This window comes from Danio rerio, chromosome 19, assembly GCF_052040795.2.
Source record: "Danio rerio strain M-AB ecotype USA chromosome 19, GRCz13ab, whole genome shotgun sequence".
NCBI classification, from domain to species: domain Eukaryota; kingdom Metazoa; phylum Chordata; class Actinopteri; order Cypriniformes; family Danionidae; genus Danio; species Danio rerio.
Genome location: NC_141039.2, coordinates 31,124,256 through 31,147,749, shown reverse-complemented (window position 1 = coordinate 31,147,749; position 23,494 = coordinate 31,124,256). Strand labels below are relative to the sequence as shown.

Genomic DNA, 23,494 nt, shown 5'->3' with positions numbered 1-23,494 from the left:
GGTACATAATCAGAATTAGCCTAGGTTGCATTTTTTTTTCAGTTTAAATTTTACAATCAAATATGACAATCAATAAATGAGTGAAATATAATACTTGCCCAAGTCAATTTTGTGAAATAAATATGCCACTCCAATGAAGCATGGCCCATAATGTTTAAGGGGAAAGAGCTCTTCACCAACACTTGCCGATTCCTGTTTGTCTTAATGAGATCCAGGCTGAATAATTAAAATGTGGACTTTATTACCTTTCATAACATCCAGCCGCAACTTCATGTCATTTCCACAGCGCTGCACTTAAACGATACTAATGAAAACAAGCTCATTAAGACAGAAGGAATGCCTACAACCCAATTAATTGCTGCTGAAGTTTGTTCAGTTAAAGTTACCATTGACTTGATGAACTTCCCTTTTTCATGTTGTTTTCAGTTGAGTAAACCAGTCTGGAAACACAGTAAAGAACTGATGTAGTGCTCTCTCAAAAGGTTGATTAATGTTCAGTCTTACATGGTGGCATACATTGAGTTTAATACATAGAGCTTGTGTTGCTTTCAAGGCCAGCCCGGGAAGACAGAGGATCATTGTCACTGGTGTATAGCTGTGAAATGTGTGTGGAGAGATGGAAAGGGCGAGCGTTCTCGTGAGTATGTGTGTGTAATAAGAGAAGACAGTGCAATATGCTCGCTTTAATCACAGTGAAACCATGCCACCTGAGAGAAAGAAGAAGGGAAGACACACAAATTGGCGCAGAGACATAATGACAGCCTTAAACTTCCTTCCAAAAGCGGCCATGTGGTTGTGCTGCTGTAGGCTTGTGATTTGATAATCGGACTGACAGGATGGGATTGCAGGTTTGGAGACTCACTCAACACTGGCAGCATGATAAATGTCTGTACCGTTACATCTGGTGTTATTGGTTAGCTATAGTTAGATCTAGACATGTCAGCAGCTTACATAACTTCACAGTTTCCATAAGCATCCTGTTTTGAATTGCTCACCCGACAATGAAAATGATGTCACCGTTTGCTTAGACTCAAGTGTTTACAAACCTAAATTAGTTTATATTTTTTGGATGAAGATAAAAAAACTATCTTTCCTCTCTTTATGCACCAGATATTTTCTTAAAAATCTCTATGTAACAAGAATTCAAGAAAATAGAAAGGTTTACTGGTTAATGCACCACAAACCATGTTGCACTGCTTTTTTTTTAACATAAGGGGATAGTTCACCCAAAAATTGAAATGATGTTGTCATTTATTCAACTTCACTGTAAAAAAAAAAGTTCCACACAATCAAGTTGTGTAGGAACAACATGAAGGAATTAAGTTAATTTATTCATTTTTACAAATTGAAGTGGATTAAGTGTAAAACATTTATGTTGTCCCCCAAAACCTTAGTAATTGCAACCCAGGCTCATTCTGATTACGGCGAGTGCCTACTTCCCCGTAGCTAAGTGTTTTGCAGAGGCCGCTGTGAATTCTTTTTGAGATCTTAAATTTCTTTCGTGAATGTCATTTGTGCCTGATATACTGACTGACTGTCCAACCGACCAATCTCCCCACCCACCCCCTTTTCTAAACCCAACCGATAGTGTTTTAAAAATCACTGATTGACCAGCGCCCACGCCCTTCCCTAAACCCAACCAACAGTGTTTTGAACAGCAATCCAAAAAAGAAAAGCCCTCACAGCAGTCTAATTTTTACCATGTTTTCAGATTTGATCACATTCTCACCCTGTTATTTACTTGTTTGTTTATTTTTTGGCTTCTGTTTTTGTCTTACCAGCTTTCTGGAACCGTTCTTTGCCAGATTTAAACCTCGTCGCCACGGTCAAATCCGTTTTGCATCTTAAATGTACGTGACAAGCCGCTGGACAAACTGGTAACAGCAGAAAAGCTGTCGAAATGGAGGTAAGCATTCCTATCGTTCGTTTTAAAGAAGAAATGCAGCCATACTTTCCTCTGGCTACATAAATCACGATCTCCAGAAATGTATATAGAGCTACGTTTTCAGACTGAGCCTATGTTGGATAATTGTGTTGTTTCAGCTCCATTTAAATAAGTAGTTTGAACAAACAGCAAATATCATTTTTTGAGAGTTGTATTTTTATGAGTTTCTTTCATCTATAGGACATGAAGAAGATCTACTGAAGAAAGCTGTAAACCTGTAAACATTAACTATTACAGTAATTATTTTTTTTACTATGTAGTCAGTGGTTACAGGTTTCCAGATGTCATCAAAGTAACTTGTTTTGTGTTTAAAAAACAAAAACAAACAAATGAAAAAACTACAACTAGTAATAGCTTGGAACCTCTTTAGGGTTAAAAAAACAATGAGAACGTTTTAAATTTTGGGGGAATCCCATGGTGTCCGTGGGGTCTTAACAAGTCTTAAAATGTCTTAAATTTGCTGAAATATTGTGTTGTAGGTCTTAAATCATTTTAAATAGAATTTCATTTCCCCTTGGACAAGTGAAGCTACCCAAACTGGTCAACACTCAATCACCAATGATCCATCTGAAAATTTTTTGTTATATATTTAAGTTTATTATTGCAAGGAGATACAATTCACAACAGCTTTTGTTTTTTCAGCAAGCTCATTACAGCAAATGTTCCAAATTAAATTAGAAAGAAAACTAAAGCCACACATCCCTTTACATGATATACCATTAATACAATAACTACTGAGAGAAGTAACCGGGCCATTAGAAAAGATCCTTTGTGTTTAGCCCTCTGTAAGTCTAAAAGTTCTTTCATAATGGTCTTAAAAGGCTCTTAAAAAGTCTTAAATTTGATTTGAAGAAGCCTGCAGAAACTCTGTATCCTTTAAATGCTTCTTTTGTACAATATTTTGCACAGTCTGTCATAGGTTATGTGTAAGTTTACCCGTATATACGTCAATATTTTTAAGCCCCTTAAGCAATATATATATATATATATATATATATATATATATATATATATATATATATATATATATATATATATATATAAATATATATATATATATATATATATTTTTTTTTTTCAATTATCTACAGAGCTAACTTGCTAAGACTAACTTGCTTAATTGACCTAGTTAAGCCTTTAAATTGCACGTTTATCTGGTTACTAGTTTCTTGAAAAATATCTAGCAAAATATAATTTACTGTCATCAGTTCAAAGATAAAAGAAATCAGTTATTAGAGATGACTTATTAAAACTATTATGTTTAGAAATGTGTTAAAAAAATCTTCTCTCAGTTAAACAGAAATTGGGGGAAAAGGCTGATATTATATATTATATTTTATATCATTATACTAATATTTCTAACTTCAACTTTATTCAAAATAATACAAATTTCACAGGAAGCCTACTATGAAAGACGATGGCTAATGTCAACTGTTGTTACAATATTCTTCAAAATATTTTTGTTTTTGTGTGAACAGATGAAATAAAGTTTTACAGGATTGAAACAACTTCAAGGCAAGTAAATGTAAATGGTCAGTAAATAGTGTTCTCGTGTAAATCCACCAGAGGCTGCTGTTGACTTACTGACTGACTGACTGACTGACTAACCGACCGAAAACCCTAACCACCCCTTTCCCTAAACCCAACCAACAGAACTTTTAAAAAAGCACAGATCGACCCACCCACCACTTTCCCTAAACCCAACCACAGTGTTTTGAAAAGCAATCCAGACAAGAAAAGCCATCGCCTTACATTTACCGTTCTTCACGAGACTCAAACCCCATTGTCGCAGTCAACACCGCTCCTCTTCTCAAGTCTGCCGAGGTATGTGTTGAGCTACTAGACAAACTGGTAACAGTAGGAAAGCGGTCAGCTAGTTAGCAAGAAAAGGATAGGTGTCATACCATAATTTGTGATCTCCAGAAACGTATATTGGGCTACGTTTTCAGAATGAGCCTATGTTGCAACATGTATACAATTTTTTTATTTTTTTGCTGAAAAAAATCTTATAAATGGCTCCTTTCTCTGTAAGTTTGGTTACCTGGTTCAAATTGGTCTCCCAATCTGACCAAGCTGGTTTTAACTCCCCTAAGCTGATAATCCAGACTGACCCAAACTGTTCTCTTGATGTCTGCAAAAGCAATCCTTGAGTTTAAACTAAGAATATAGTGTGAAACGCATGTCTGAATGCAGCTATGTGTGAAATCAAGCTTGCGTTCACAGAACCACACAGGATCTAATGCTGTCTGTTTTCTGAGTCTTGCTCTGTCAACAAACATCTCTTCACATTTCTAGTAAATAAGTACTGTTTTTTTTATACATGGTTTAACCAACTAAACTGTTCAATCCATCAGGAAATCCATGCATACTAAATGACCCGAATTGCTATCACTTAAAAAATGTGTTTTTGTGGTGTCTGTGATGCAAAGTAAATGAAACTCCTTTGCGCCGTCAACAACTGACGAAATGTAAGGCTGCTTCATGTGAGCAGGCTGTCTGGGTGTTAAAAAGGCCCTTGAGGACCCTCCTTTTTTCTCCAACGCTTCTCCCCCTCCTTCCGCCCCATTACTGGCGGAGAGCATCCCACCCAAACTGCATCTGTTACTAGGCAACAGACCCCCTCTAGGGGGCCGGGTACCATCATTAAGTAGCTGCTGCTCCTATCAGTGAGCGCCCCAAATCTGGGCACCCTCCCTTTCCCCAGACCGCCGGTGCCATCTTGTTAAAAAAACAAAAACATGCCTCCTTTTACACACATCAACATGTATGTTATCTTGACATATTTGGTATCGCTCAGCTGGATAGAAATTGTCTCCCCAGCTCTACATGTAATTTCCAGTGACTCTGAATGACAGTGTTTTGTCACGACGATGGAGAGAGTATTTCAGGAGGTGTTAAAAAGACACAGTGTTGTTTACTTTGGGCTCCTAGGGTTAAATGAACACCATCTGTTGACCGGAGAGGCCTATGGTTCTGGAATATGTGAATATCAATTAGTTGTGTTTTTTTTTGTGAGTCTCGGCTGTAACAAGATGCTCCTTATTCACACACAGCTTCAGGATGTGGAAAGAGGTGTGTGTATGTGTGTGTGTGTCGACAAGCAGCATTCTTAATTAAACCTAATTGATATGCATGGAAAAGAGCTGATATCTGTGTGCGAATTTGACTGTTATCGTGAGCATATGGTGCCTCAGACAGGGGAGATGGTCCCTTTTTTTCCCCTCTTGATGAGAGGCCCTCTTTTGGGGGCCAGGGCCCTGATTGTGAGGCAAGAATGGGGCCCTGATAGTGCCTTCACCATCTTTTATTTTATTAACCTGTTCATTACTTTATAACACAGGGTTTTGCTCTTCTTTCCAGTTTTCATTCTTTATCCATGTCTCTTTTTTTTTCGAAGCTTTCTTTTATCACTTCCCCTCCTCTTTCTCTCTCGGTCTCATTAGGACAGATGGAAGAAGAGTGTTTTTTTGTCTGCTGGGTCAATGTGAAGTTATTAACCTGCGCAGATTGCACTCCTTCCCCAGACTTATTTTTATCTCAATTCTCCCAATGAAGGAGTGGTGGGGGAGAGAGGAAAGTCAACTGTTTTTTTTTGTGTGTGTGTGTGTGTGTTTGCAAGGCAGTGATGTGTTGATATTTCTCAAATGTTCCGATTCTTCTGAATTTTAGATATAATATTTTTGGATTAATATTTGAACAAAAGAAGTTTGACAGTCTTCCGTTGAGGAACATGTTGTGATGTTGTGATGGACTACATTAATATGGACATCAGCAATCAAAATAATTGCCTGAATCTGAATAAGACAATAATATGATTAAAGTGTTTACATGAGTTGCTTTTTTATTGTTCCTTTCATGATCCCGTTTTACATGTTATAGCACATAGTTCTATTAACATCATTGTACCACCACATTATCCACATTTTCTCTGGAGTTTCATGTAATTTTGGATGTTTTAATTTTAATTCGTCGACTTTAACTGCAGCTTGGCACTTTTACTTTCATTCAGGAACATTTCATGCATGCGCCCCATGACAAACAAGATATAGGATACTGGAAGTGTAAATTTTTCACATTTGGCACAGCGTATGGGATAAAAACCTCTGCATTCTGCGATGCAGGTGTCTGTGGGCCTACTCTGACTCATTAGGTGCAGAGAATAATGTGGTGAATATCCTACACGATGGTAATAGTTTGATTGCGGTAATTGCATGTCTGTACAGGACTTCAATAATGCAGTTATAATTGGCATACGCCACATTATACTTAATTCGATTTTTGTTTAGCTCGATTATGACCTTAAATGGATTAAACTAAGCAAACAAAACAAAACAAAACTCTGAAACGTGGTAAACTCTTAATAAGAGTAGTTTTCTAAATTTTATTAAAAATAGATTATTGGTGTCCATGTAAACATACTCATTGTTAAATATGTGATATGTGCAGTAAAAACACAAATCAAATCAATAATGATAGATGTTAGTATTTATTCTTACACATACACTACATAAGGTCTGTCGTTATGCAGTATATGTACATATAAATTGTATTATTAATTAATAACTATTTTGATGCGAATTGTCTTTACTCTGGGAAAAAAATGCAGTGTTCCACACAGTTTTTTAATGTTGTCTCAACGCAAAAAGTTAATTTATTTATTTTATTTTTTTTTTACAAATTTAAGTGAACTGAACATAAACCATTAAGTTGTCTCAAAAGCAAAAAAACAAACAAACAAAAAAACTCAGGAATTGTGTTGATTCAGCTCATTTTAAACAAGTAGTTTGAATTAGCAGAAAAAATGTTTTTTTAAGTGTAATTTTCTAATTTCATGTAATTTAAGCAATCATCATATAGATATGAATAGGAAAAACTTACTTAAAATAGATCATGCATAGTTGATATGTAGACTTTAACTAACATGATTAATATTTAAACCATAATATAAAAAAAAATATTTCTTATTTAGTTTAACTTGAAAAATCACTAAAACTGCAAATGCAAAAATAGGAGAACACTTTATTTTGATGGTTCATTTGAGCATTAGAAGACTGTCTGCTTAATAAATGTTGAAACTGCTGCTAAACAGACATTTAGTTGACTATAAGAAACTTTGCAAGAACATGTCAGCTTACACTGACCCTAACCCCAACCTAACTGTTTACTTATAATCTAATGACAATTAATTGGCTTGTAGATGCAACATAACTTAAATTCAACCAACGGATCATCAAAATAAAGCGTGACCAAAAAGGGAGATATAAATAGAAAAATAGGCTAATACAAAAAAGATATGTCATCTTATCATAAAACAAACAAATCTAAAGTCAATTGTGAATATAATACATTTATAACATGCGTAGACTTCACTAGCAAGGTTTGCTGGCAGGAATCCAGAACCAGCCAGACGGTTTGTGGTTACAATAATGCCTTAAAAACCCAAACTTGTCGAAAACTACCACCCTGTTGTTCTGCTCTTCCTTGACTGCACATGTTTTTGCTTCAGGAAATTTAGATCAGGCTTTTTGTGCTGCATCTGTTGACAGATAATGTTCCCTCCACGCTACCATTACAGAGAAAAGACACTATTCTCTCTTCCACAGGTGTCTTCTCGAGTGTTTTTATTTTTATTCCTGACAACACTGCTTCGTTAGTGCTGCTCCTTCCCTCAAAGCGCTGCCGTCTTCTTTATTCTTCATGCTAATGCTCTTCTGTTATTGTGTGTGTGTATGTGTGTGTGTGTGCGCCTCAGGCCTATCACGTCCCTCTGTTGTGAAACCTGTGTGTAAAAGCGATGTAGTCAGCATTCTGCGAGATACCGAGTCCCTCGTGGTTAGTAAACAACACACTCCTGCGGGCCGAAACGGTTTGAGAGGAGCAGAGGAGAAACAGACTGAACAACAGAGAGAATATTAACAGCATCTGGGATGTGCATTTTGTGTATTCTCACAGCCATTAGACATGGGTTTTGTGTGTAGCATTTGCCTGTTTATGTGCTAGCGGTTTCTTCTTGCCAAGGCAATGTTTCTCTTGCCTGTTTTTCTAGAACTGTGAGTCACTGCCTGCTTTGGAAAGTAAACACTAAACACAGTTAGCGATTCCCCGAGGGAAGTTTTATTGCTCTGTCACAGATCGGGAGACTCTAGTCTCGGTTATGTTTCATTTGAGCACATTCTTTATGAGTAGTACAGTAGATACAACTATTTGTTGGCCGCGAGGAGTATGAAGTGATGAACTTGATGTAGCACTGCTCAGATAAATTTGGTTGTGGAGGAATTTGATTAGAATGTTTGCAACATTTTTTTTTTTTTAAGCAGTAAATGTTCAATGGCATGATGCTGTTTTTGTCTATGGTTTGTTTACATGACAAAAATGTACAAAAAATTTAGTACAGAAGACGAACATAAACATAGTCAGCAAAAATAACTTATTACTCTGAAAAATATTATTCAAAGATAATTCAATAGACGTACTATTTTTTTATTGCTTGTAAACTATTTATTTGGGGTGAGTTTAAACAAACACCTTAAGCTGAATATTACAAAATGTAATTTGTTTGTTTAAATTCAGTCCATATGAATTGTTTGCAACAGTTTTGCAGAAATCTTTTTTTTTTTTTCAGTGTAGGAATAGCTTATCTAAAAATGACTACTCTATCATCATTTATTCACCCTCTAATTGTTTATAACCTATTTGAGTTTCTGGGCCCACTTCAAATTAAGTGGCCTTAACTAATACATTCACACTGAAATAAATCATTTGTTACATTGTACTTATTGTGTAAATACATGTTTTTACATTGTACTTATAATTGATTAAATATATGCATGTAATTACATTGGTAATTATGTTTCTGCAATTACATAATTACACTGTTGACCATCCCTTACACCTTATCCACCCTTAACCCTTTCAAACTTACAATCACACCAGTGTGATCATCCTTAGCTGGTCCCTTAAGTGTATGATCACACTGGTGTGATTAGCACACATCATTAACTGCTAAAATTAAAATTTAATGGCGCACGCTAAGGCACATAAATTCTGTCATTAATCACAATTTATAACATTTATTTTAGGTTTCAGTTATTTAAATACACAAAACTACAAGCAAAACATACCTTTTAAGATATGTAAAATACATGCAAATGTCCATGAAGACAGCAATAATACTTATTTTCAATATAACTGGACTATGTGCTTTTTTCACGTAAAATACACAATTTACAGTATGTTACTAGAATATTTTTTAAATAATTGCTTACCTTTATGTATTTTAGCAGAAAATTATGAATAAGCATGATTTAAATCCAGCAGCTCGGATCTCTCCTCTGGTTGTTGCAAGAAGGAATAAAGCTGCGATTAGAAGTAAACGAGATATATTAATATTATGTATTAGATAACCCGTCAGTTGTATTTTATTAGCATCTACCCCTACCTCAATCCTAAACCCAATGCTCACAGTAATGTTAAAATATGATTTGTTGTACAGTGTCACAAAAATTATGCTATACTGACGTGAGCATCCTCAGCTAGACCTCACCGCACTGCAGGAGAGGGTGAAGTCTAGATGTGATACAGCTTAAGATACTTAGATTATGCTATATTGGCGTGAGTATCTTCAGCTCTATCCCATCTAGCTAATTAAATACTATTAATGCATTATTTTTATAAATAATATAAATACTGCCGCAACAATGGCGGCACCTATTACCCACCATATAACAAATAATATGATCATCTATATGCTGTTAAAACTATATATGCTGTTTTATATATATTTGAGAATCGGAGTATCAGAAATTTTACAATATAATTAGAACATTTGTCAATATTTACAGAAAAGGGCAAAAAGAAACAAAATACAAAATATACAGTACATAGATCATTAGGGCTGGTGGATCATGTAATAAACTTGATACGTCGCTATGGGAACTTTAGAACACAATGGATTGTAAGTAACGGTCACAAAAAAAAAAAAAAAACTCACGCAGGAGGGTCAGCTGGAGAATTTAAAACTCCCACGTGAAAGGGTTAAACCTACTTATACCACCAAAACTGTCCCTAACCTTACCCTTGTCCCACACCAAGAGCACCAGAATATTTTCTGCAATATGAACACAGTAAGTACATTGTATTTATTCATTGATGCAAGTACATAGTAGTTAAGGCCACTCAATATAAAGTGGGACCGCGTTTCTTTCTTTTAAGGTTAAGAGGTCATTTTATTTTTTGTGTGTGAATTATCCCTTCAAAATGCTGTAATTTTCATGCCAGACCAGAAGGTGGCAATGTCATTTTGAAAAGAAACACTCCGTGACTGCGCACATATGATCTTGTAGTCCAACATTGTTGTTATGGTTGTCAAGTAATTGCAAATGAAAATAACAGAATATGTAATAGGTGTTGTATATAGATGATATCGTCATTTTCACCAAATCATGTATTGCTTTTGTAATTTTATGCAGAAATCATAACGTGATACAAAAACTTGCTTGTAGATGTAATGTGTATGTATTTAACTTAATTATTATAAGTATAAATATAAGTTAAAAGCAACCCGTTATGGACATTTCTGGAGGCCGCGAAATACGTCCTGGGAGATACAAATTTTTGCAGTTTATGTTTTCGCAAATCCGCGAGAGGCCGCTGTGTGCACTTTTATGCATCTCAAATGTCTCTTGCGAGTGCCATTTGCGCCCGTAATGTTCTTGCTTAAACCCACCAGAGGCCGCTGTCAACTGACTGAATGACTGAATGATTGACTGGGCGACCAGCCAATCGACTGACCCACCTTCCTCCTTCCCTAAACCCAACCAATTTTACTGATTGACCTACCTACCCACTTCCCTAAACCGAACCGATGGCTTACAAAAGCCATCCAGAAAAAGAAAAGCCATCATCTGATTTTTACCACGTTTTCAGATTTTACCACATTCTCACCCTGTTATTCATTATTTTTTGGATTCTGTTTTTGTCTTACCTGATTTCTGGAACCGCTTTTTCCCAGACTCAAACCTACTCGTCAACGTCGTCAACTTCTCTCTGTGTCTCAAGTCCGCCAACGTACATGACGAGCTGACTGGACAAACTAGTTTCGATGGGAAAGCACTCCACATGGAGGTAAGAAGTCAGCTGGTAAGCACCAAAAGGAATGGCGTCATACCACCCCATAGTGTTCGCTTAAAAAATTAAATGCAGCCATACGTACCTCCGACTAAATAATTCACAGTCTCCAGAAATGTCCACGGGACTACGTTTTCAGAATAAGCCTGTGCTGGTTAAAAGTCTAGTGTATAAGTAAGTAAAATTATAAGTAAACAAGTAAACAAAGTCATATAGTTCAACCAACTGGAGAAGAAAAAACCCTAAGCACTAGCACATAAACAGGCAGATTTATCCCATATTTCTCTCTCCTGACTATCTGAGAAAAATCCAAGACCTTGGTTGGCTCTGATCAATTGCTAGACCAGATCAATTCTTAAATCTCACAATCTGCTTGCAGACACATTGGGGTCATTCTGATCATTTCAAATATGCTTCATATTTGGGGTTTTAAATAAATGATGATTATGCCAGTGATTACATCAGTACTTTCATATAACCAATGCTCAATGCCAATGCAAGCTGTTAGACAGTGGAGTCTGAAGAACCTTAAAAGAAAAGCTGAAGAAATTGCCTCAGATTACAACTAGTGTAGAAAGCTGCTAGCATGCTAGCAAACAGATTTAAACTCTATAAACATCAATGTACTCATGTGAAGAGCTCACTCTGGCATAATAATATCAACTTTTGTAAGGGTTCTGTGAAGTGCTTTGATATTTGAGTCATTTAAACTGAAACATGAAAACAGGGCAGGACATACAGTAGTCTGTACCCCTTAAAAAAACAAAAGATAACATTTTACCAGAAACTGAATTAGAAGTTGATGGGTTGAAGAGTTGAGTTAGGCAGAAGCAGATCCATTTAGGCAGAGCTTTAGATGTTTATGTCGTTTGTTGTTACAACTTATAGATAACCTTAAGACTAACATACTGATACTTCAAAGAAAATAATACTATTAATAAGTTTGATTTTCATTTCACAGGGACTCAGCATAACTTAGTAGTTTTACCAATTTCCTACTTCAGTATTGTGACATACACTACCTGACAAAAATCTTGTCATCGAGCCCAGTTGTACGAGCAACTAATAACAACTTAACTTCTGGTTGTCATTTGAAAAAGTGGCAGAAGGTAGATTTTTCTGATAAATCATCTGGTGAACTGCATCCCAATCCTCACAAATACTGCAGAAGACCTATTAGAACCCGCATGGACCAAAGATTCTCATAGAAATCAGTCACACTTGGTGAAGGAAAAATCATGGTTTGGGGTTACTTTCAGTATGGGGGTGTTCAGGAGATCTGCAGAGTGGATGGCAACATCAGCAGCCTGCGGTATTAAGACATTTGTGCTGCCCATTACATTACAAACTACAGGAGAGGGCAAATTCTTCAGCAGGATAGCGCTCCTTCTCATACTTCAGCCTCTACATCAAAGTTCCTGAAAGCAAAGAAGGTCAAGGTGCTCCAGGAGACCAAACATGAACATTATTGAGCATAGCTGGGGTAAGATAAAGGGGGAAGCATTGAAGATGAATCCAAAGAATCTTGATGAACTCTGTAAGTCCTGCAAAAATGCTTTCTTTGCCATTCCAGATGACTTTGTTGATAAACTATTTGATTGCAGAGATGTATGAATGCAGTCCTCCAAGCTCATGGGAGTCAGTCACAATAATAATTCTTGCACCATGACTTTATATTCTATACTGTACATTATTTCTGTTAAGTGACAAGACTTTTGTCTAAACAAAGTCTTTAAATCCTAATTAATAAAATTTAAATCAAGGCATGATCATGTTTTATTTTAGTAAAATAATCTAGAGGACTTTGCCTTTTATATAAGCCACTTTTGATTCCCTAAATGATTAACTAGAAGTCAAGTTATTATTTGTTGTTCCTAAAACTTAGACAGGCAAGACTTTTGTCAGGTAGTGTACATCTACCTGACACAGAATACTTAATAGAGACTTAGGAGTTTTATTTTAGTTGTTTTTGAAGACACCATATTTTTTTGTCTTTTTTTTCTTTTACAGCATTGTTTGTGACAGATGTAGTTTTGTTTAAATATCGACCTATATAAGTACTGAAAAGCATGTCCATGTTATTCTCATAACAAGTATTTATTTCAGCAAGGTTGATCAAGTCCTACTGATAATCAAACCCACTGGCTAACTCAACTTTTTTCCTCACGGACGTAAACCGAGGATGCAATCTTTCAACCCCCTAATTTTTAAAACTCCAATTACTTTTTCCCTCCCGCCCATTTTCTCTTGTAAGCTCTAAGATTCTCCACTTGGCCCCCTCGGATTGTCAGTCCACGTCCATTTTTCTCCTGTCGTTCTATTGAGGTTGAGTGCGCGGAGTTGAGTGCTAGTCGATAATGAGGAACAAAGAGGACAAACCCGATACTGAATATGGCTGATTGTAATTGTGCTGAGAACGAAGCTCTTCCCCAGGATTGATTGCAGGTGGTAGGTGGAGAGACTCTGATTCCATTTGATTCTCAGCAGAAAGCTCCTTCTCCATATCAAGCTAATCTCCACTCGGTTGGACATCTGCCCACTCGCGCCTTGTCTGTGTGTGTGTGTGTATGGATAGGAGAGAGACTACAGTAGTCGAATAGCTCTGCTCATATAGTGATTCTTTCCACCATTAAGTCGATGTCTAAGGGAAGTATTGAAAATCGCAGTGCATCTTGGTACTTTATCTTCTAGTGAGGAAATAGATAACCATGAATAATTGATATCATGACTTGTGGTTGACCGATAGGGGTTTTAATGCCCAAAAGAGAGTAGTGTTTAGAGAATTAAGGCACACAGAGTCGCTATAATACAAGATGATGGTATTAAAATGGGAAGATTTGGAATAAGGCGTCTTTTGGAAGCATTTGTTTGCTAGATTAGGTCAGGGGTTTTCTTTGGGACTTCCGAAGGGCCTAGGGGAGTGCTTAGAGGTCTGTAGAAATGTTTTTCATTCATTCATTCATTTTCTTTTTGGCTTAGTCCCTTTATTAATCCGGGGTTGCCACTGCGGAATGGACCCCTAATTGACCCAGCATATGTTTTTATGCAACAGGTGCCCAATTCACTTATAGTGCATGTCTTTGCACTGTGTGGGAAACTGGAGCATCCAGAAGAAACCCACGGGAACACGGGAACAACATGCAAACTCCACACAGAAAGGCCAACTGACCCAGCCGAGGCTCGAAGCAGTGACCTTCTTGCTGTGAGGCAACAGTGCTACCCAATGCACCATTGCGATGCCGGAAATGTTTTTAAAAAATAATAATAATTAACATCACCTATAAAAGAAAAATGGAGATCAAAAATAAATAACCTAATAAAATACAGTAGAAACATTTTGTAATAATAAAAACATTTTGTCAAATAAAAAACACACACAAATTGGCAATAAAATAATTAACCCATAGTCACAGCAACTAAGATTATACTAGAGTAGAAATGAAGAGAGTGAAAATTTGTCAATGTAGTACAAGATGATGATAGTAAAATAGTAACATTTAAAAATGTTGGTCTTTTTGTGGGCATTAGTTTACTATGTTATGCCAGGAGTTCTCGAAGTGGACTCCAGTGACTCCCAAGGGCCACAATGGAGTGCTAATGGATGCATATAAATATTTGGAGAATAATATAAAATAATGAAAAAATATGATAATGAAACATTTTGTTATGATAAAACAACATATGCTCATTCTGAAAACGTAACCCTATATGCATTTTTGAAGATCATAAATTATGTAGCCAGAAGTATATTTGGCTGCATTCCATCTTTAAAACAAACACTACGACTGAGATGACCATGACCACGAGGTTCGGTCCGGTGAAGAACGGTTCCAGACAGTGGGTTAAAAGACAAAAACAGAAGCCAAAAAATTAACCAAGTAAATAACTGTGAGAATGTGGTATAATCTGCAAACGTGGTAAAAATCAGGCAAGAGCTTTCTCTTTTAAAACTGTTGGTTGGTTTTTAGATTAGTGGGTGGGTGCTGGTCAATCTGTGCTTTTGAAAGCACTATTGGTTGGGTTTAGGAAAGTAGGTGGGCGCTGGTCAATCTGTGCTTTTGAAAACGCTGTTGGCTGAGTTTAGGGAAGGAGGAGGATGGGCCAGTCGATCGGTCACTCAGTCAGTCATTTAGTCAGTCGACAGCGGTATCTCGTGGATTTATGCGATAAAAGCAGATGTGAATGTCTCTCATGAGCAGGGCTTTACATTAACACCCACCAACCAGCTAAATGCGGGTAGATTTCAGCTTTGGCAGGTTAAACAGACATCTCCACTAGTCCACTAGCCACTTTGACTGGTTGGAAATCATTTTAAATTGTAGTTTTCTTAAAAGCAGGGTTCGACAATAAGCAAGGCCAAATATTTGTGCAAATGTGATCTTAGAATCAAGAAGCAGCACGACTGTTCGAATCGCCAGTAACTTTAACAACAAGTGTATCGACTTTCTCTCTTCTTCTGTGCTTCTTTGCTAGAAGCTTAAAGTTGTGTAGTGCCATCTACCGTCAAGAAGTAATTTCACATACTCTTCTGCTCAACGTCAGTGAAAATCGATTGGGTTTGAATGCAGATAAATGTCTCAAAAAATGCTGCCGATAAACGGAAATGAAAAGCGTCCCAGTGTGTTCGAGCCTTTACCCTACCGGTCCTACACCACCCAACCAGGTCCGAGGTGGGATTAAGCTCTACCAGAGAGGCTAAAGACCATGGAGTGAAGTTTAACTGCACAGCACATCTCCAGCTGGCCTCTGCTACACTAGACTAACTTGAAATACCAGTAAACAGCAATTGAGCACAAACAAACCAATAAATAAATAGATAAATAAACACGATGAATTATATAATTATTCAAAATTCATGAATTTATTTATGCATTAAAATTTATAATAAACACATATTAGTTACCATGTCATTTTAGCTTGTTTTTACACAGCTTTGAGCCTTTTGTCGAACCGTGTTCCACCTGATCTTGAAAACGAATCAAAGTTCTTGGTGTTTACTGGTTTCATTTCAGCAGAAACATTCAACCCATTGTTTGTATACATACCTTTCTGAACAAAAAAGAAAGAAAGAAAATGTGATAGGGCATGTTTTTCCAATAAGCCTAGGTAGTATAAATCAGACACTGAAGATCGCATTTAGCCAGCGAAGACATACTCAACCTAAACTAAAGAACCACACTTAAATGACTTCCGTTTTCATGAAATAAAGTATATCTACCATCATTCCTGCCATTATTTCCCTTTTTGCCAAAGTTTGAACCTGAAAAATCCTTTTCACTCTATTGTGAAGTGTTCCTTGGAGCATAAACGCCCATCTCCCTTGAGAATTAGATTGCATTTCAGACTTCAATATTTCTTCAACACAGATTGCATCTAACCTGAAAATGTTTCTCTCTCTCCCAGACGCACTTGCTCTTGAGAGGATGGAAACATTACATGGAGAGTTTCCCTCAATGATGGCACTCAGCCTGATGCACAGGCCTTTAGTGGATATAGGGATCAGAGAATGTTCCTGCTACAAACACAAACTTCCCCTTATGTCCTCTTAAATCAATTGTAAATCTTTCCCAGCATTCGTTCCCCCCTCACTTCATACTTCTGTTGCCTTTCTCTTGTTTATTTACTTGTCAATAAGCAGCTAATTTCTTAGCTACAACATTCAGGGAAAGTGTCAATGTTTTTAGCAATATTGCTAACTCGGTTTTCGCATCAGCTCTATCGCTAACAAATCCAAAGCTCCAAAGTATTAGTTTCAAATACAATCAGTTACTTTTAAGCAACTAAATATTGCTAACAAAGACTTTAGCATCAGTTAAATGATCGAAATATTGCTAAAAGTGCACTTTTTTGTGCGAAAAGCTAACCCTGTGCTTGAGTTAAGTCTGAATAGAAAGCACTTTCTTGCAGGCATTGCTAGCATTGTGACCTCCCCATGGAACGCTCCTGGAAACAGTTTACTTCTGAATAACATTTTCTTTGAACGTATTGCTAGCATTGTGAGTTCTCTTTGGAAGACTCTTGGGAAGCGGGTGCAGGGAATCGATAGGTCAGAGGTTATCTCTGGGGAGCACAAGGCCTAATGGGATTCTAATGACACATCTCAACCTCATTGGTCAATAGCCACAATGTACACTCAGACAAACGCAGTTCTACATCGATAGCGCCTCGAAATGCCAAAACCCGCAGCATAAACACCCATAGAAAAAAGTGAATATAAGAAAATTTTAATTTCTGGATGTTTTTTTTCACAGATGATGGGGGTGATTGAACACTGCGAGCTACTGTCAGTGACTGAGGGGCTATACAGGCGTATTGATGAGAATGGGAGTGAAAAGTCATCGCTGGAGGTGAGTGTTCACTTTTGTGGCCAGCTGTGCTCATCCCTGCTGCCGGCATGTTTGAAGGACGCACATGTACTTGATCAATCTTCTCTTTTGACACAATGTTCAGCCGCACTGATAATGAAGAGTCATTCGAGGAGCCTAATAGATTTAATTGTGCATCACCAGATTATTACGGAAGGCGGTTTCTATTCAGGGAGGTCCAGAAACAGACTTGGTCTGCTCAACATACGTCATCTTGCAGAGATCCGTATGGTAGACCTTGATCTTGGGTGACAACTCATTATCTTTCTTTTGAATCGCTGTCGCCTGACACGCTCTTTCTCTTTTATATTTTGTGTCTTCTATTGGGATAAGAATTAAAAACAGATCATCCCTACATGCTGAGCACATTATGATGGAGGAAGTCAATCTGTTGGCTGTGACTGTGAGAACTCAGTATTATAAATAAATATAAGATATAATGAAATCAGTCTTTGAAAGAGGAGAAAAAGTTTTGTTTTCTTGATATTATCCAGATTATGTACTGTGATTGACATGACCAACATAGACAATATTTTGTTTCAGACTACTAATAATGTTAATAAAAGTCACTTTGTCACTGCAGAATGCCATAACATAACTTACTGAAAAAAAAGAACACAAAAACGCTGTACAAACAGAGATCAGTGCGATTCAGTAGCATAAATAAACAAAAAAAAACAAAAAAAAAAAACATAAATCTTAAACTTCAGATACTTTCTAGAAACACTAGGGATGATACTTTGAAGTGTTATGTAATAGATATATTTTCAACAGTGGTAGCTTAAAAATAATTTGCACGGTTAAGTCATAATTACACTAAACAATCTTGAAAAGTGTGCAGTTTCTTTTCATTATATGGGATAATTTGGCAGGAAAACAACACATATATTTTATAGTTGCATGTACTGTACATACTGTATTTATTTATTAATTTATTTATTCATTCATTAATTTTTCTTTGGATTAATCCCTTATTTATCAGGGGTCACCACAGTGGAATGAACCTCCAACTATTCTGGCATATGTTTTACATAGAGTATGCCCTTCCATCCACAACCTAGTGCTGGGAAAGACCCATACAGTTTTACATTCACATAAACACTAAAACTAATTTGCACTGTTTCAATTTACTTTGATCTTCTATGTGAAGCTGCTTTGAAAAGCGCTATACAAATAAAGGTGAATTGAATTGAAAAATTCTACGGTCAATTTTTGTTTATCCAATCGACCTATAGCACAGGTCTTTGGACTGTGGGAAAACCGGAGCACCCGGAGGAAATCCCTGCGAACACGGGGAGAACATGCAAAATGCAAACTCCACAAAGAAATGGTCCAACTGGTTTAGCTGGGACTTGAACCAGCGACCTTCCTGCTGTGAGGTGACAGTGCTGACCACTGAGCCTCCGTGCCGTCCTATTTATTTATTATTTTATTTATTTATTGTCACATAATATGTTTGTTTCCCATTGACTTAGGAATGGTTTGCTAACTTGTTAGCTAATTGTGTGAGATTGTTTTTACATTGCAGTTAGAATGCAATTTTTTTAGGCATCTAACACTAGCACTTTTTTTTTATTTAAAAGAATAACATGAGATTATAATTTTTATTTAAAAGGACTTTCTTTATACTGTAACTTTATACTAAATGAAAGGTGGGGTTTACACTGAAATAAAAATTCTGTCATTATTTTTATTTTTGTTAATAAACAGTATGGCTTTTGTTCTACTGTGAAACATACAAGATGACATTTTAAATAATAAACGTCTGTAGTAACTGAAACTGTTTGTTAGCCAACTATTTTTGTGTTTGTAAGAATTTTCATTTTAGGTGAACAATCCATTTTTTTACTGTTTGTAAGAATTTAAATTTTTATGTCAATCATTCATTAAGTTTTATTCGACTTAGTTTCTTAGGGTGTACTCACACTATGTACAGTTGCCTTGAACCTAAGCACACTAGTCCCCACTCCCGTCTCCCCCAGCGGCCCGCACTCACAATACATTCGGGCCTGGACACGCTCACGTCATCGATGCTGCGCTGTTCAGGAAGCGATTTCTTTAGTTTTATAGTTTTAGTCGTTTGGGATGCAGTGACACGCAGTCAAATATTTCACAGAGTAGATCCGCTGCTTTTGACGCTCATAAACAGTCATAAAGTCCTTGTGCTGCAGGAATTATAAGGTTTGCTAAAGGTGCAGCTGTCATGCAGTGAGGGGTTTGCGTCTTTAATAATTTATCACAGTTTACTTTCATTAAACAGTAAGAATGATTAATAAATCCAATAAAAAGTCACATCTTGTCTTCAGTTTCGGGCTCAGGCGCACTTTGCACTCACACTACAAGCATACCACACCTGAGCCCAAGTGAACCGTGCTCTGGCACATCTCTTACAACCGGGCCAGGGACGGCCAAGTGAACCGTGTCTGAGCTCGATTCAGAGCACTCACACTTCTCAAACAATCTGGGAAACAGGCCTAGGCACAGTTCAGATAGCATAGTGTGAGTACGCCCCATTTTATTAGGGGTAGCCACAGCAGAATGAACCACCATCTACTCTGGCATATGTTTTACATAACAGATGCACTTCCTGCCACAAGGTAATCCAATCCACCAATAGAGCATTGACTGTGGGCAAAACCGTAGCACCCGGAGAAAACCCATGCAAACACTGGGAGAACAGGCAAACTCCACACAGAAATGCCAACTGGCTCAGCCAAAACTCGAATCAGTGACCTTCTTGCTGTGAGGCAAAAGTGCTAACCACTGAGCCACGGTGCTGCCCTATTTATTTATTTATTTTCACATTATGTGTTTGTTTCTAATTTTCTTATGAATGGTTAATTTGTTACCTAATTGTGTTATCTAATGTGTTTATTTGTTATTTGCTAATTTGTTCGCTAATTGTGTGAGATTCTTTTCAGAAATGCAATTTTTAAGCATCTAACTCTAGCATCAAAACTTTTCTGTATTAAAAAAAATAAATAAATAAAACCATAAGATAGGGATTTATAACTAAAAGTATTTTCATTGTACTCCTATACGCCCAGGGTGTCACAGTGGCGCAGTGGGTAGCATAATCACCTCACACCAAGAAGGTTGCTGGTTCGAGCCTCCGTTAAGTCAGTTGGCATTTCTGTGTGGAGTTTGCTATGTTCTCCCTGTGTTCGTCTGGGTCCTTTGGGTGCTCCGGTTTCCCCCACAGTCCAAAGACATGGGGTATAGGTGAATTGGGTATGCTAAATTGTCCGTATATGTGTGTGGATGAGTGTGTATGGCTGTTTCCCAGTGATGGGTTGCAGCTAGAAGGGCATCCACTGCATAAAAAAACATGTGCTGGATAAGTTGGAAGTTTTTTTCTGTTGCGACCCCTGATTAATAAAGGGACTAAGCCAAAAGAAAACTGAATGAATGAATCATATGCGCTCACACATCTTAGATAATGTAACTGAAAGATGTGGTTTACACTGAAATGTAAATTTTGTCATAATTAGTTTTTTGTTTTTTATAAACAGTATGAATTTTGTTCTACTGTAAAACATAAAAGATGACATTTCAGGTAATGCAAGTTAGTAGTAACCAAATCAGTTTGGTAGCCAACAATTATTGTGTTTGTAAGACATAAGAACTGTCATCTCATACGGAATTTAAATTTTTAGTGAACTTTTTTTTTCACTGTTTGCATGAATTGAAATTTTTATGTCATTCATTTATTCATTTTCCTTCAGCTTAGTCCAGCCGGGACTTGAACCAGTGACCTTCTTGCTGTGAGGCAACTGTGCTAACCACTGAGCCACTGTGCCATGCAATACATACATTCTAGTATTCCATGCAATAAAATTAGATAGTGAAGGCCAGAATTATATCACAAAGAATGTGTGTTTGTTTGAGAAAGTCATGCATGTTGCATCTGCACATTGGCCTCACCATCTGCACAGCACATGCAGATAAATCTCACAAATTGGCCTGTTTGGCAAACGGTGTTGGTGGTGGGTAGTGCGTGCGTGTGTTTCTGCGAATAGGTCTGTTTTTGCTTTATTTGCATATTAATTCATTATGTGTCAACTGAATGTGTAGGTCTCATGCCTGCATCCCAAGAGAAACAGCATTTTTTTTTTCTCGAAAGGCTTCACAGTCATTTCCTCTAATTCTACCCTTCTTTCAGGTGAGCCAACCGTTCGCACCGTGTGATCACACAGTACGGGTGTATTTTGATGTGATTTTTAACTAGCGGATTGTAATTCCATGAACAAAATGTGCTATTTACATAAACAGGCGAAAAAAAAAGAGAAGAGGAAAAAGCAACCATTTATTTTGTTCCCATTATGTCAAAATATCCTCGGTGGCCTTATGCAACATCATAACATCACAGGCTTTTGAAGATTAGCTCTGCTTCAAAGCCCTGCTCTTTTTCTGGCCTATTTCTTCCAGACACGCTCTTAATTAATATCTATTTCTATGCCTGGGCTTAAACGTGCATTAAGGGCAGCCAAGAATTCATCTCCTTTAATCTGCGCGAGGAACTGCGAGGAACCTTTTATGTCGTTTTTGTTTTCATCTGTCTCTCTTGGAGAGACTAGAACGGTATTTTTGAAGTTGGCTGCCGTTCCCAACTGGAGGGCTTCGTGAAGATGCTTTTGGTCTGCTTGCGGTGTGTGTGTGTGACGGTTAATTCAGAAGGACCTGAAGAAAAGGTGAAGATTTGATTTCCAGCGACGCCGCCGCCTTCGTCTGAGAGAGATATCTGAGGTGGAGGATTTTTATTTTTTTTAACGCCTTTGTTGTCGAGATGTTAGGCTGTTGTAAACATGCAAATATTTCTGAGGATATGTGTACGAGCGCGAGGCGATGGGGAAAATATTCACACTGATTCTTGTCGGAAGCGTTTCATCCTTTTCACGTGCAGAAATACTTACTGTACTACGAGAGTCAGAAGTGTGAGTAACTCGAGCGCCGGTTCCCTCGAGGAGCAGCGTGAACACTGAGTGCTGTTTCGCTCTACCTGGAGGGTCTGCAGACGACGAGGGGGAAGCAAACGCATTTACAAACACTCCCTCTCCAACTCTTTAAGTGCATATTTGACCCAGGCTACAACATTTTCTCCCCCCATCCTTCACTTCTGTGTCTCATCCACTGTTTTAAATAATGCATCTGCCTGCTAGAGAGAGGCCTATTACTGCTTGATTTCACCCAGGGGACTTCAGAGAGTGTTTGTGTGTGCATGTGTGTGTGTATGTGTGTGCGCACATGCAGCAGGGGGTGGATGTTGGTCTTTAAGATCCCTAGAGACTGTCACCTCTGTGTGCAGCTTTCGTTTTGGGAAAAATCTTCAGAGGCTTGTGTTTGTTTGTGGCCTATGGTATATATGTATTTGAAATGTTTTTTTTGTGTGTGTGTGTGTGTGTGTGTGTGTGTGTGTGTGTGTGTGTGTGCGTGTGTGTGTGTGTGTGTGTGTGTGTACATTACGTTACATTATAGTGTATTTTGGTGTGATATAAAGGACAATTATAATATTGTTTGTTTAGCAATAGTGCGCATGCAACAGCTTAACAGTAGAATATATATAGGTAAAGTCTAGATCGGATATGCGGCTGGATATGCGATCAGCACATTATATAGCAGCTTTTTTTAATGACACTGTATAACAATAATTAATATTTTTAAAGTACTGTAATGGTTGAGTATTGGGTTGGGGTGGGAGTAGGCATTAAAAATACAATTTATTAGGTAATTTAATAGATATCATAAATAATACTTGGTACAACTACTGTTTTTATGTTACTGTGACGATTGGGTTTAGGGTTGAGGAGGGGGTAGACGTTAATTAAATACAATAAATGGGAAATTTTATAAATAATATAAATAATTCTTCTTAACTTTCGGCAGCAAACGTATCTGATCTAGCAACAACCATATATATATATATACGCTTAATTTACTCGGTCGTCATTTTAAAACACGAAAGCGAGGCAAAGAGTATATAATCACCAAGAGGCGACACTCTTGTGCGATTTGGAAAATAGCCACTAGATGGCACGGTGGCCATTTTGGAATGAAAGTT

At 37.3% G+C, this 23,494-nt stretch overlaps 1 protein-coding gene across 31 annotated transcripts in view; it reads left to right on the top strand.

Moving 5' to 3' along the window:
• LOC137488526 (uncharacterized) overlaps nt 1-23,494 on the top strand; it is a 250,769-nt gene that overhangs the window by 81,752 nt on the left and 145,523 nt on the right. For 17 of the 31 annotated variants that reach the window (XR_015516863.1, XR_015516893.1, XR_015516889.1 and 14 more), the window contains one exon: nt 17,323-17,418. Coding sequence is in view for 7 of the 31 variants with exons in the window: in XM_087295865.1 (XP_087151991.1) it covers nt 17,323-17,418 (96 nt within the window). In the remaining 24 variants the exon portion in view is untranslated. Of the gene's footprint in view, nt 1-1,781; nt 1,907-17,322; nt 17,419-23,494 lie in introns of all 31 variants that reach the window. The other 14 variants (XR_015516865.1, XR_015516864.1, XR_015516884.1 and 11 more) reach the window with 1 other exon arrangement.